Raw genomic sequence first — 11,760 nt, forward strand, 5'->3', positions numbered from 1 at the left:
CCCGAAGAATGCAAGTAGAGACAAAAAATATCTGTGAGAGTTAGTACTAAACCTCCCACTCTCCCTTGTTCCACACCTAGGGCCAGTTCTCTTAAGGATATGTATAGATGAATACCTCGATAAACATCCCAATCGCAATAGCAAACATAGTCTGCCTAGCCCACGAGAGATGCGTCCACCAACACTTGAGCTTGTTGAACGGACAGCGAATTTCTTGCGGAGTCGGCTCATCAAAGGTGCCATCATCCCTGATGAAACGCTGCTGGAGAGTAGCCACGCTCAGCAGCTGGACGTTCGTAGCCTGAAACAACGCAATCCCCACTGGAAGTACGCCACACATGAGCCAGAACTCGAGGCGGCAGCTGGTAATCCCCTTGAGTGGATAAACAAGAATGTAGAACCCCCCGTAGCCATGCAGAAAGAGCACTGAACAGATTGCCAGAGGCACATTGCGCATGCGGACAGAGGGAATGGCCCTGTTGCTCCACAACCAGATGAGCCCTGTCATTACCAGGAGAGTCCAGACGATGTCAAAGATCACGTAGAAGATGCCCAGTGCATCAAGGGGCTTGAGGCCATCATCCCAGCCTAGTAGGGAGTTATCCCTCATATTGCTGAATTGATAGAACTTAGTTGATTTGACAAAGGCAAGCCCAAGTAGAGATGAAAGTTGAGAGCCGGAAGAAAGGAGAGGAAGACAAGGAGAGACACTGAAGAAAGAGGGATAAGGAAGAAACACACAAAGGTGGATAAGGTGCAGAAATGAACGTTTGTGTTAATGATTATCCTTGTTGACAACTCTCACCAATGTGTTATTGTGTGTATACAAGAAAGGGGCGCAGAGAGCAAAAGAGGAGGGATGAATATGAACTTGTACATTTGTAAACATGGAAATAAACATACATGGCACAGCGGGCGCTTCCCTCCAAGGGCCCAGGTGTATTGTATCACACATAAAAGCTGTCCTGGAAACCAGCCTGAGGGAGAGTATAGATTATCTATACTCAACTCCTTTAATCCAATCTATCTGTAGAACAGAATTCTGCTCCCAGGGCCATGCATGTCTCCGGGGACACATCTGTACGCGTGAGAATCATCGCCGCCGAACGGCCCTTTGGAAGCAGACAAGAGCCAACCCAGAGAAACGTATATGAGAAACATTAATTGGAAATAGGAAATCATCTCTATCGCCCAAGGCCCATGGGACTTGCGGCTGCATGGATGCTGTGGAAATGCGTGCTGTGCATGGGAATTAAGGAAACAGAGTACTTTGTTCGGGCTGCATAAACGGAGCTATGCATATAGTAGCCGTGCCTGGGGAAGATAAGGCATCCTCCCCGTGTTTTTCGTCCGGTCCTCGTTTTTCTGTCGACTGGAGGCTGGCATGGGTTGCGAACCTGGGATTGTGAGGAGAAAAAGGCCCTTGGATGAGCCTGACTTGGCATTAGAACTCATAGCGCTATGTCTGGGCAGAGACAGGGAGAAGTGTATTCTAATCATGGCGATATTGACCACTTTGAAGATTAATTAATTCTATAGGGCAACCGATCGCGGAGTCAAGGCTGCATTCTACGGCGATTTCTTGTATCATTGGGCTTAAAGTGTGCAACGAGGAACAATGAGGTGGGGCTGTAGAAACGTTGTATGCTTTTCTGGATCTAACAAATATGCCTAGGTAATTATGTAAATGGGGATACCTACCATGTCCTTTGTGAGTTGTACGCTTCGCAAGTGACAAACCATGCGACTACTGTGATACAGAGCTGGGGATGTTGGGCTCAAACAAGCAACCGATATCATGCCTGATACGACGGATACTACTCGCTCGAGCTGGCCAGATGTGCAAGAGAAACGACCTAGTTCATCTACTTCATGGTAGATTAGCAACGTTTTATGGCTATTTTTAACACGCCAAATCAAAGGTGGAAGCAGAAGAGGAGTCCTTCAGCGATCTTGGTGTAAAGGAGATTTTCATTTCCCGGAGGCATCAAATACTATCTAGTGCGTAAGGGTGTCATCACCGGACTCGAGGGGGAAGCAAAAACGCTAATATTGCATACGCACCTAGGTTGATGGTGACTCCGTAGGACGGACTATAGTAATAATAATAAGATGGATACCGAGAAATGGCCGCTGGATCGTCCTCCCGAGTACGTCCATCTGCCAACTAGGATTCCAAGACATTAGTGGACAGTCTCTTCAAGGAATGAATTGAAGATCGAAACAGCAGCGATAGTAATAGCATTGGAAAGTTCAGAATATGTAAGAAAAGGAATATCACAGCCGAAAACTGCTTGCAGAAACTCCGGCGAGAGCTTCACAGAAAACGGATCAACCGCAAATTACCGCATCATTTTGAAGCTATGGAAGTGTAAGGATGGAGGTAGCAGAGAGACAAAGAAATCCTTGCTTACCAGCTCGTTCCAGCGATTGACTCGTCCGCACCATTAACAGACACGTTAATCAGGAGACATCCTCAGTCAGTTATCCATCTCTGCCGTGGATTGTTTCCTCCTGGCCGTTGCAACGGACATTGTATCCTGCACATCACAACCACAATGATAGCAGACCCACCGTAGTCAATTATTATAATTGACAAGTAAGAAGTGAGGACAAGGAAATCCTTGCTGCGGATGTCAATACATCTTCCAAAACAACAAGAAAGAAAACGAAAAATTTTCCTCCAAAAAACAAAAAAACTCGCGACTTCGGCTAGTATGGCGCTAACCCGCATTCAGCAACCCTAGTCGGGGCAATTAAGCGAGAGGTTTTGTGGGCTACGCTAACAATATCAGCACCGAAATTCGCGATAACCAAAGGCCCAGCAACATCGACGACATCGACGATTTCGACAATTCACCCACCCAACTCTCGCGCCTATCCCCATACCCGGTCGATTGTGAGTCCCCGCCGCTGCTGTTGCTCTTGGAGTCTGATTCTTTTCGAGGCCCTCAGCTGACCCAGCGCCTGCTCATTGTCTTTTTCGCATCCATATAGGCCCCTTCAACGCCATGGCTCAAATCGACATCACAACCTCGTCATGGAAGCTCGTTGAGGTCGGCCGTGTTGTGCTGATTCGAAGCGGCCCCTACACGGGAAAACTGGCTGTTATCGTTGAGATTATCGACCACAAACGCGTACGTTCCCATGATTTTGCATATGCCGAATTTCTATTTTAGAGGTTGGCTGGGATCTGCAGGGGAGGAGGAAGATGATGAAAAAGAAAATAGTTCTATATTTTTTCTATATTACATCGCGGTTGCGGAGTTCTGATGGGTATTGTGTCGTTTTTACAGGTCTTGGTCGACGGTCCCGCTGGTCAAGAGAACAAAGTCGTTCCTCGCCATGTCCTCGCTCTCTCACACGCCACCCTCACACCTTTCACCATCCCGAAACTCCCTCGCGCGGCTGGTACCGGACCAGTCAAGAAGCTCTGGGAGAAGGCGGAGATCGATTCCAAATGGGCCAACAGCACGTCCGCCAAGAAGAGGGACCAGGCTGATCGGAGACGAAACCTTACCGACTTCGAACGGTTCAAGGTTATGAGACTGAAGAAACAGGTGAGCTTCAACTTGAATTTTGGGGGAAATTCTCCTACATACTTTTTGATGAGGCTATACGCTCTGTCGTGTCATTTGCGACATCGACAACATCCCGCCACTCAAACAAATTCTATTGGGCTGTAAGATATTTTTGCTAATCAATTGCGCTTGCGTTGATAATGTCCAGGCCCGCTATGAAGTGCAAAAGGCGCATGCTAAGATCCGCGCTTCTGCTTCGTAAACGGAGTTAACGAGAGTTGGTCGGTTTCCGGGGTTTGGGGGAAAGGGGGCAATGGATGGATTTTTGGCGATGGGTCGAAGGGATCGCTGGAATTCCATTTTGTTCCCGAAAAAACTGCTGTGTAAACAATTTCATTTAAGAATTTGAAACGGCGAAACCATTCAATATATTTCTCTCTTTTTTTTTTTATGTTCTCTCATTGTTACAACATTCTATAATCTGGTGCAATCGAGGTTTACTTTTCAATCCCGCCTTTCTTCATTTCCCCTTCGACCTCCTACCATGATGCTTTGGAAAATGAGACCGTTATAAAACTGAATGAACTCATCAGTCCGACTAGTTCTCATTTTCAATCATGTTCCTGCAAGGCAGTATCTTGACGTGCAATCCAAATGAGCGTCTTTCTGGTTCCATTTTGTTTCTGGGGGTTCCTGCCCTCAATCCACAAATCTTTACACCTTCTGGACCGAAGCACAGTCAATAAGCATTGTTACTAACGTATTTAGCACTCTGTACCGAGTTGGGCGCTCAATTAGAACTGGCAACTGTCCTGGCACCGTCAGTGTGTGGATCGGGGTGCGCCCAAGATAATGATTAAGGAAAGCAATTTTTTATTTGTATAAAAATCATCCTATTCTAACTTCAGCGTCAGAACCCTGCCCTGTAGACCTGTTATTTGTAATGTGATTGCGGCAGTTAACTTCAAGTTCTTATGTACAGTGGAGTGTCACTCGCTAACAGATTTGGCAAGGCGCCCAGGTCAGGTGGTTAGGAGCCTCACACAGTTTCCACCATCAAACTGGACAAGAACTCTGGCAAACGCTGCAAGGAAAAATTCCCCACGCTCAACCCCGTCTCCCGTCTATCACCAAGGTATGTGCCGGTATATCCCTTAACCCGAGGCGAAATCATTCCCCGCCGTTTGAATCCAAAATTATGGACCGTTGGTGGGAATGGTTTCTCTCTCACACTCTCGCTCGCACATGTAAAAACAAATTATTGCACAAAACTTTCTAACAAGAACACCCGTCATTGATTGATAGCAGGCTCCCGCCCTCCCCCCTCAAAACCAAACATGTCTTCCTCCCGGATAGAAGAGCTTCCCGACGATGATGTCCCCAAGGCCACAGTCGAGGATGCCGCTGACAGTTCAGAGTCCGAAGTTGAGGGTGCCGAGGAGCCTACCATTCCCGGTGGTGCCGCTGTCACTGTCCACTCCCGCAATGAAAAGAAGGCTCGGAAAGCCATCGGCAAGCTGGGCTTGAAGCACGTCCCTGGCATCACCCGTGTTACTCTCCGCAGACCGAAGGGTGTAAGTGGCTTGGAGTCCCCGGCAATTTTGCGTCAGAGCCCACTACGGTTGCAAAGGATGCCGCGTCAATTGAAATGTGCATGCAAATCTCTTATACATTAATTCCATACTAATTATTACGGCAATGCTAGATTCTCTTCGTTATCAACCAACCAGACGTATACCGGTCCCCGTCCAGCAACACTTGGATGTAAGTTTAATGGGGGCTTTTTTTCCCCTTCCTTTAACCCACACTTTCCACATCAGTTGTATCAGTTGTCCCCTGTGTAAATATGTTAAAACAAATCCGACTAACCCGATTGAACAGCATCTTCGGTGAGGCCAAGATTGAGGACTTGAACTCCCAGGCCCAAGCCTCCGCTGCTCAACAGCTTGCTGCTGCCGAGGCCGCTGGTAGCAACGAACATGCCGGCCACGACCACGCCAGCCACGACCACGGCAAGGGGAAGGCCGTCGAGAGCGCCGACAAGAAGGACGAAGAAGAGGATGATGAGGAGGTTGATGCTAGCGGACTCGAGGCTAAAGACATTGAATTAGTTATGGCCCAGGCTTCTGTGTCGCGGAACAAGGCTATCAAGGCGCTCAAGGAGAACGATAATGATATTGTCAACTCCATCATGGCTCTAAGTGTATGATCTGATGATCCGAGCATGTAGATGGATGATTTATTGTTGTCTCGTTTCTCCTCTTTCTCCCCCTAATTTTTGAATTTTTAGCCAAAGAAAAAAGAAAAAGAAAAAATTACAATACCAAACACAAAGCCCGGCCCTGTTCAAAGCGTGATAACTTATTTTTTTTTTTTTTCCTTTTATTCCCCTGTTGTCCTGGTAAATAAGTGCAGGATGAGACTCGAAAGGAAATCCTTATTATCATGAAACAATGGAATTCCCAGAGCATAGCTTAGCTCTCCCGTATATTGTTCTCATTCTATCAAGAGCATATTCCAATACCAATTTATACTTTTTATTGTTTCGATGCCAAGCCAGCGAATCCGTGGTTCACGTGACATTGCATTTCGCCAGTTCTTGTCAACGACAACTTCATCCCCCTCAAATTCCGGCTCTTGAACAGCGAACACCACGCATCCCACCGTCCGAATTCCACCCCAACAACCACAATGGCTGTAACAGTAAGTTTACCCATCTCCAAATATACTCCATTCCTCGAATCCACCTAGATAATTCCGTCTCTCCCCATCCCCACTCAACCGGGACCGCAACCGATGGAACTGACGCTGTGTGTCCAATCGTGGACAAACCACGCAACCAACAGCGGAGCGCAGCTCTCAAGCTTGACTGGACGAAAGTGTCCACTTCCCTCGGCCTCCGGGGCCAGACCGCCGCCTCCCTCGCTGCCTTCAAGAAGCGCAACGATGACGCCCGCCGCAAGGTGCAAGTGCTTTCCGAGCAACCGCAGTCTATCGACTTCGAACACTACCGCAGCGTGCTGAAGAACCAGGCCGTCGTCGACGAGATCGAGCAGCACTTCAAGTCGTTCAAGCCCGCCACTTTCGATGTGAATAGACAGCTCAAGGCGATCGAGGCCTTCGAGGCACAAGCTATCAAGGGCGCGGAGGAGACGAAGGGCAAAGTTGAGCTTGAGTTGCAGAGTCTTGAGAAGACGCTGGCGAATATTGAGACGGCAAGGCCGTTTGAGGATCTTACGGTCGTATGTTTTGGGCCCTTTGGATGTTTGTGTTGATGTATATGTTTTTTTTTTTTTTTTTTACTGATGATTTCTTTCTTCTTTTCGCTCTCGTAGGACGAGGTTAGCGAGGCTCGACCGGATATCCTCGAGAAAACTTCCCAATTGGTTTCCAAGGGCAAATGGATGCCGCCCGGCTACAAGGTTCGTTTTCCAATCTCATTCCGACATGAAAGAAAAAAGAGCCAAGGCTCGGTTTCCTCCTGCGGGTTATGACGTGGGCGGTGCTCTGCACACGGAACGACCTACTAACCTGTGGTGATCTATCACAATTCTAGGAACGATTCGGCGACCTCTCCTTCCTGTAAACCACAGAACCCACCCCCCTTCTCATTTCGTCTACTTTTTTCTCCGTTTTCCCTTTGTCACCCCTGAAACATTTGTTCTATATCTGTAAGATGTCAAATATAATCAAAGCTGGCACAAAATGGGAGTGTGTATCTGGGATCGGTTGCGTGACTCAATTGGGGACTATGTTTATCAAAACCTAGGACCCACGCGAGATGTATAGATTTTATGCTTCGAATTAGAAATGCTTTCTATTTTTATTCCAATGCAACTTCACCGTTCAATACTGAAAGAGCGTTTGTCTAGATGTGAGGGGTGATGCCTTTATGGTATCTTTTAACACACAGAAATTCAAAGGCTGTTTAAACGATGAAAACATTCAAGGCATAATTACAAACCACTTCCCCTTATTATATATGCTAACCTCATCATCTGCCAGTCGTAAACGGAAAGAAATGGATGAGCCAGATACAATATCAAGGGAGCTGGGCTGTTATGCTCCTCTGCTATCTTTCTTTCTTTTTTTAACACATTTATAGAATAGGGACAGTACACAGCATCAACACTCGTTCTGCCCGCCAGCGTGGAAATTGTGTTCCCAAGTATCTTCTACGGCTAGATATTGATAAGTTCTGTCTCCAAGGGATTTTTCACCGTGGTGTTGTTTTCTTACGTGGTTAGACAGGAATTAGGTGAAGTTGGTCGTAAGATGGATGGTAGATGGTAGAGGCGATGCCGACTGTGGGGAAGAGTGGCGGTTGGAATTTATGATGGCTATCTATCTGTCTTTACGGATCCACCCAGCAAAGCATATAACCATGCGATGAAGCTGGTTATAAGAGAGCTCCAATGCATGAGTGCCTTTGTCATTGTCTGGTTTCAAAGACTCACATTGCAAACCTCTCGAGGAGACAGGTATGACCAATTCTAAGCCACACACTTTCAGCTGTAATTGTGGATAACAGGTTTACTATTATGCATACAATCATAGACATCAGCAATGCGAGGGAACTAAGGCAGCAGGTAGCACAAGCTATCAAGATAAAAATGGGTAGGTTGTTATCCCTCATCTCCATTCGATTGTGTGATGTGAGTCCAAACAATGTGTTGAACATGTCTCTTCCCAGTTTGAAGAAAAGGGACAAACACCAATGGACAAATATATAAATTAAACAACTCAGAACACAAAACATAAAAACCTGTCAATACATATCATATTATCTTAGAATGCTCATTATGTGTAGAGACAAGGAAAATAACCATGAAGGATTATTAGATCTCTTTTGTGAATAGATATCACCTCAAACAAAGGAGTCATACTAGTAGACATAAACAGCACCTACAATTGCAATTTCAATTTGCTTAGGGATAGAGGAAAGCGGCAAGTTCTGAAACTATACATTTTCCAAAAATCCGAGAAAGCTTTAGTGACCCATCAAATGAAGAGGGAAGGTGAATGGGAAAGAATGTAGTGTAATCAAAATAAATCAGTCGCCTCATCTATGCATGTATGAGGATCTTATGAAGTAGTTTGAATGTTTGGGATGGCGGGGATCTATCTGAACGGAAAATGAGAATCCATTAAGAGAGAGGATGTGTGGAAAACCCCAGCTGTCCTTTGCAGATAAAAATCATATCTATCTATTTTAAATCCACCGTAGGCAGGATCCAATCAGATGTTATATTTGGACTGGGAGAGAGAAGAAGCTAGGGTAGGTTCCGGTATGAAATGATATACATAGCAGTATATACGACAGAGTAGAAAATGAAAAGGACCACATCAAGTGGGGCCGGGAGGAAACAATCATGAATCAACCGTGATAAAGCATGAAAAGAACAAAACTGGGGAACTAGAATATATGGCGTTCATACAAGCAGCCGCGCTACGAATAATCACCAAAATTATGTAACGCAATGTCCATCCGGTCCTTAACCTGAGGTGTATGATTGTCTGCCTCATCATGCGCATTCAGTTGTTCAGACCGCCCATCCTCCAGAGAAATATGCCCCCCAACACCACCACCACCACTCCTACCACCATCGCTACCAACAGCAGCAGCAGCACAACCCACTCCATTCACACCCGCAACGCGATTTTTCATGCCCGCAGGCACAATCTGCCCCGACGCATCCACATCCGCCCCGTTAACCGCGACCTGAATATCCGTCGAGCTCGCCACGCCCTGTAAAACCGCCTTCTTCGCGCTCTCCACCACCTTCAACTTCCTCCCCTCCCCGCGCACTTTCTCCAGGTGCTCGAAATACCCGGGCGGGACGGGCGTGATGTATGAACCGCAGAAGACGCCGACTTCGAAGTTCTGCGGCTTGGTCGGGTCGTCCTGCGAGCTTTCGACGCACGCTTCTCTGAGGTCCGAGAGCGTTTGGAAAATCACGGTGTCCGCGCCGATGTGGCGGGCTATGGATTCTGCGTCGCGGTTGTGCGCGACGAGTTCGCTGGGGGACGCGAGGTCGATGCCGTAGATGTGCGCGTGGCTGCATGTTGCGGTTTGTTAGCGCGGGCGTGGAGAAGGGGGGGAGGAGAGGAAAGAGGTTAATGTTCCAAACGAGTACATCCATTGAATACAGAAGGCTGAGGGGAATGAGTGAAGCTTACGTTATTGGGGGCGCACAACTGGCGAAATGCACCGTCTTCGCACCCGCCTCGCGGGCCATGGTGACGATTTCTCGACTCGTCGTGCCGCGCACGATGCTATCGTCGACCAGGAGGACATTGCGGCCTTTGAACTCCGCGGCCATGGCGTTCAGTTTCCGCCGCACACCTTTTTGCCGGGCCTTTTGCTCCGGCATGATGAACGTGCGGAACACATAGCGGTTCTTGACGAAGCCCTGGCAATACGGCTTGTCGAGGAAGCGCGCGACGCTGGCCGCTGATGTGTTTGAGGTTTCGGGGATGGGGATAACAACGTCAATTTCCTCGATGGCTTTGGCGCCCAGGGTTTTGTAGATGGTCTGCGCAAGCTTGTCGCCCATGCGCTGTCGGCTGCGGTACACGCTGATGCCATCGATGACGGAGTCCGGCCGCGCGAAGTAGACATATTCGAAGATGTCCGGGGTATAGTTAAGCTTCGGGTAGACTTGGCGGAAAACTGGTTTGCCTCCCTTTTGGATTATGACGGCCTCGCCTGGCTGGATGTCCTGTAGCGTGGAGAAACCTAGCTGGTCCAGTGCGACGGATTCAGATGCCATCATGTAATCCATCCCCTCTCCGGTGGCGGATGGGCGGGAGCCAAGAACCAAGGGACGGATACCATATGCGTCGCGGAAACCCAGGACGCCGAAGCCGGCTATCATGGCGGTACAAGCCCAGCCGCCCTGGCAACGCTCATACATGCGGCTTAGACTTGCGAAGACGTCTTGGTGGTTGACACGGGCTTTCTTCGTCTCGTTCAGTTCGTTGGCGAAGACATTAAGCATCAGCTCGCTGTCGCTATCTGTGTTGATGTGGCGGTGGGCGTCGTAGTCGAGGAAGCTCTTGAGGTCGCTGGCGTTGATGAGGTTGCCGTTGTGGGCCAAGGTGATACCGTAAGGGCTGTTCACGTAGAACGGTTGTGCTTCGGCATTGGCACTGCTGCCAGCCGTGGGGTATCTTAGATGTGCAATGCCCATGAACCCGGGAAGGTCAGCAACCCTGGCTCCATCATTGAACACTTTTGCGGCCATGCCATTTCCCTTGCACTGGAATATTCGACCACCAGATGCACATGTTGAAATTCCGCAGGCATCTTGGCCACGGTGTTGCAGAAGGTACAGGGCCTCGTGGAGATCAATGCTGGCACTGGCCTTGGGATCCGCAAGGATGAGAGCTAATATGCCGCACATGCCGGACGTAGATTATAGGAAACTAGATATGTTGTAAAAACTTCTTATGAGCAATCATTCTTCAAGTTAAATACTTAACAGGGGAAATCAAGATATTGATAAGGAAGAAAAAAACGGAAAGAGGAGGGAGTAATGTGCGAAACACAATGAAGGTAAGGATCAGAATAGATTGGAGTTCTCCGCAATGAGAATTAGGAAGTCTAACATCCATGTAATTTTTCCAACGTATCATCATCGGTAGGGATTGGTAGTTATTGTGTTTCGGGATGGGCATGTACTGTAGAGGGGCACGCAGCAACAGGAGAGCAAAAGACACTATCAAACATACTTTTTCTCGCCGGATTCTCTAATAGTGGTAAGGGATTAGATAGCCACCGCCAGATATGGAAATATTTTGGAGCAAAAGTAAGCGGGGAAAGGAATTGTCGAATAAATATGAGTTGGTCTAAAGGGCTTAAACCGAGATCCGGCTGTTCATGGTGGGTTCACGGCTGCCGCAGCGGCGAAAATGGAGGCCCAGAGGGATGCAACGAGTCTACAACATAATGGAGACGAGAGCAGAAAAGAAGGAGATAGCGGAGAAAAAACGGCGGAGACAGGAGGAAGAATAGCAGCAGACATGGTGATTATCGAAGCGAGAAGAAAAGAGGAAAAGAAGAAGCGGGAAAAAGACAGAAAGGACACCGGAGAGAAAAATAAGATTTGCAGCGGCACTGGTATTATCAAAGGCTATCTATCGTTTCCCCACCGCCCGCGCCATGGATCGCCAGCCGCTTTGAAACCGTTTGGGGGTTCATGAAGTGTTTTGCTTCTCAGTTACTGCTGTATCTACA

At 47.9% G+C, this 11,760-nt stretch overlaps 5 protein-coding genes across 5 annotated transcripts; 3 read left to right on the plus strand and 2 right to left on the minus strand.

Moving 5' to 3' along the window:
- Positions 1–91: 91 nt before the first annotated feature.
- Positions 92–610, minus strand: HCBG_02855 (uncharacterized protein; the record flags this gene model as incomplete). Its single annotated transcript, XM_045429904.1, has 1 exon — positions 92–610. One exon carries the CDS (start codon positions 608–610, stop codon positions 92–94), a length of 519 nt encoding a protein of 172 aa, XP_045289799.1.
- A 1,092-nt stretch (positions 611–1,702) lies between these two features.
- On the plus strand, positions 1,703–3,960 carry HCBG_02856 (ribosomal protein L14; the record flags this gene model as incomplete). The annotated part of the gene is made up of 7 exons (XM_045429905.1): positions 1,703–1,731; positions 2,113–2,150; positions 2,455–2,479; positions 2,796–2,899; positions 2,998–3,137; positions 3,297–3,560; positions 3,730–3,960. 7 exons carry the CDS (start codon positions 1,703–1,705, stop codon positions 3,781–3,783), a joined length of 654 nt encoding a protein of 217 aa, XP_045289800.1.
- An 898-nt stretch (positions 3,961–4,858) lies between these two features.
- On the plus strand, positions 4,859–5,730 carry HCBG_02857 (nascent polypeptide-associated complex subunit alpha; the record flags this gene model as incomplete). Its single annotated transcript, XM_045429906.1, has 3 exons — positions 4,859–5,095; positions 5,227–5,285; positions 5,403–5,730. The coding sequence occupies 3 exons, from the start codon at positions 4,859–4,861 to the stop codon at positions 5,728–5,730; spliced, it is 624 nt and encodes a 207-aa protein (XP_045289801.1).
- A 244-nt stretch (positions 5,731–5,974) lies between these two features.
- On the plus strand, positions 5,975–7,393 carry HCBG_02858 (ATP synthase subunit D; the record flags this gene model as incomplete). The annotated part of the gene is made up of 3 exons (XM_045429907.1): positions 5,975–6,763; positions 6,857–6,943; positions 7,078–7,393. 3 exons carry the CDS (start codon positions 5,975–5,977, stop codon positions 7,105–7,107), a joined length of 906 nt encoding a protein of 301 aa, XP_045289802.1.
- Positions 7,394–8,801: 1,408 nt separating this feature from the next.
- Positions 8,802–11,280, minus strand: HCBG_02859 (amidophosphoribosyltransferase; the record flags this gene model as incomplete). The annotated part of the gene is made up of 3 exons (XM_045429908.1): positions 8,802–9,580; positions 9,702–10,949; positions 11,256–11,280. The coding sequence occupies 2 exons, from the start codon at positions 10,925–10,927 to the stop codon at positions 8,971–8,973; spliced, it is 1,836 nt and encodes a 611-aa protein (XP_045289803.1).
- Between the last annotated feature and the right edge of the window lie 480 nt (positions 11,281–11,760).

Source organism: Histoplasma capsulatum (genome assembly GCF_000150115.1).
Source record: "Histoplasma capsulatum G186AR genomic scaffold supercont2.3, whole genome shotgun sequence".
Classification (NCBI taxonomy): Eukaryota; Fungi; Ascomycota; class Eurotiomycetes; order Onygenales; family Ajellomycetaceae; genus Histoplasma; species Histoplasma capsulatum.